The sequence below is a fragment of the Helianthus annuus genome, chromosome 11 (assembly GCF_002127325.2).
Source record: "Helianthus annuus cultivar XRQ/B chromosome 11, HanXRQr2.0-SUNRISE, whole genome shotgun sequence".
In the NCBI taxonomy this organism is placed as follows: domain Eukaryota; kingdom Viridiplantae; phylum Streptophyta; class Magnoliopsida; order Asterales; family Asteraceae; genus Helianthus; species Helianthus annuus.
In genome coordinates this window covers 21994556-21997397 of record NC_035443.2, presented here as the reverse complement: position 1 = coordinate 21997397, position 2842 = coordinate 21994556, and the positions used below count along the sequence as shown (strand labels likewise).

The 2842-nt window shown below is 32.5% G+C and overlaps 1 protein-coding gene across 1 annotated transcript; it reads left to right on the top strand.

Moving 5' to 3' along the window:
* Positions 1–883: 883 nt before the first annotated feature.
* Positions 884–1481, top strand: LOC110932168. Its single transcript, XM_022175526.1, has 2 exons — positions 884–892; positions 951–1481. Exons 1-2 carry the CDS (start codon positions 884–886, stop codon positions 1479–1481), a joined length of 540 nt encoding a protein of 179 aa, XP_022031218.1.
* The last annotated feature ends 1361 nt before the right edge of the window (positions 1482–2842 follow it).

The window sequence follows — 2842 nt, the reverse complement described above, 5'->3', positions numbered from 1 at the left end:
GTAGTATTTATAATCATACAAACCACACGTTGGAGCACCTATCTAAGATACTTCATAGTATTCTTTGGAACGTAAATGCATATTTATATAATTCAAGTAGAAACATAAAAAATATTTTAGCACTACATTAAACAACTAAAAATTTCACGGTAACGCTTACTATTTCATGATCCCTTAAATAGCATTTGAATTTCAATTCCATTATTTATCAAGATTTATAAATCCTTAAAATAATGTAAAAACAATAATTACCATTTAAGAAATATAACTTTCTTGAAAATCATTTACTAACATTTCAAACCCATTTGTATACTAGCATATTAAAAGAAAACATAACAATTGACATTTAGTGATAAACTAGAAACGGTCGGGAAGTATTAAAACCTATAGCCCTTTTATATTTCAAACAATTAATCCAAATATGAAATTAATACACATTAAGGAAGTTACAAATATGAAATTAGTAGTTATTATTTATTTATTTAAAAGTCATCTATATCTAATTGTGTAAAAGTCTTTTGGCATGCTATATATTAACAATGACTAATGAAAACAATTAATTACGATCAACATTAATATTTTATTTTCTTTTACAGCCAACAAGCAAGCAAATTCAGTTAAAGGAATAAAAGGGACTTCACCTAGGGTTTAACAGAAAAAGTGTATATATTATGTCCTTGATCGAGTATCCAATCAAAGAAACTTTGTATATAACAAAAGAGAGAAAATACTTACACCCGGATTCAATTAATTTTCAATCTTCTTCGTATATGACACACGATTCATGAACACCAGTAAATAAAAAGTTAAAATAACAATTGTTACAGTAAGATCAAATAAAACCGATTCATGAACACCGATAAACATAAAAGTTAAAATAACAATGGTTACGGTAAGATCAAATAAAACAAAATTGTTAAAGATGATTACAACAAAATTAGCTGGTGTAGGTGGAGATAGATAGTGACGTATCTCACCGCATCCAGGTTGGCTGGTGTAGGTGGAGAGCAGCCACTGGGATTTTGTGTGACAGGAGGTTCCCAACAAAATTAAAGGGAAAATTTTATAGGGTAGCAGTTAGACCGGCTATGTTATACGGGACAGATTGTTGGGCCATCAAGAAAACACAAGCGCGCAAGATGGAGGTAGCGGAGATGAGGATGCTTAGGTGGATGTGTGGCCACACGATGTTAGACCGAATAAGAAGTGAGGTTTTTAGGGATTGGTTAGGAGTAGCTAGTATATCAGACAAGTTAAAAGAGGGGAGGTTGAGATGGTTTGGGCATGTGAAAAGGAGGCAGTTGACAGAACCGGTTAGAGCAGTGGAAACCATGATAGTGGAAGGAAGGAGGAGTAGAGACAGACCCAAGTTGACTTGGGATGAAAGACTTAGGCAAGATTTGGTAGAATTGCACCTCTCTGAGGACATGGTTCATGATAGGAGTGCGTGGAGACATAGGATTAAGGTTAAGGACTTGTAGGTGAGGGTATAGACGTGTCCTACCTTTTCCTTGGGAGGGGGGGGGGTTAGATTTCTTTTACACTGTAGGTAGACCAACATATGATGTTTTCCTTGTTTATATGCATATATGTTGCTTACTGATGATTTATCTGCCTACTGCTACGCGATTTACTTGCCCTTTTTTTCGTCTATCTGTCTGTTGGTTGTTTTGGAGCCGGGGGTCTCTCAGGAAGCAGCCTCTCTATTCTCGAATAGAGGAAAGGTTTGCCTACATCCCACCTCCCCCAGACCCTACCAATAGTTCTGCTATTTGTGGGATTTACTGGGTATGATTGTTGTTGTTGTTGTTTGATTACAATATATGTGGAAAATCTCTTTTCATGATTCTTATTAATAATATTAAGTATATTTGTACATATTAAGAATTTTTAACTTATATATTCACAAATAATACCAAAATAATGATTCTATCCAAATCATTAAAAACAATAAATATTAAAATTATAGTGTGCAACTTTGATAACCGTAGAACAAAGTGTGGATCGTCAAATTTGTATAATATTTTAACTTCATTTACCAAACATAAATATTCAAACTAATCATGACAGATCTCTAAACAGCCTAACATGAAATATTATGTTAAATTAACAAGAATGAATTATAAAAAAAATCGTATGCCATTCGTTTGAATAAATAGAGCTGATCTGTGGGACACCACACCACATGAAGTATAACTCAAATCAAAATATGATTTTATGATTTTATTTTTTTAACCATTAGAGTAGACAAATCAATTGACTCTAATTTCTAGACAATACATTCTATTTTTTATTATTTACCTTTTTAAATGCCGTCGGATATATACATATAAAAATGCAATGCAAAATTTCAAATAGTGGCATGCACATGTTTAATATATCATAATCTAAGAGGATTTTTATAAGGTTACCTTTTTTCTCAAATGAGCATCCTTTTGCAAGGTGTGGATTTCACATCATCCAGAAAAGTGACCACCGTGTTTACAATCCTTACAGGTGATTCGGGTTTGTGTGATGTCGCTAGCGGCTACAAAAACAAGGCTTTCGGAAAAACACCGTCGTGTTGATAACGTGTTGTAAATCAACGGTCTATTAGCAACCAATATATAACTCTAATAAATATGAGAGAACAAGACTATAAAGATCATGTAGAGAACAAGAATATGGAGAATAAGAGAACATGAATTCTTATTCATTAAGATATCATCATGCAATACAAAGAAACCTATATATATAGGGTTCTTACATAATACAAAGGAAATGAAGAGATGAGAGTTAAGATGTGAATAGTCACTTTAATATAGTTTATTTATAACATATACCAATTATTTCAATTGTGTTA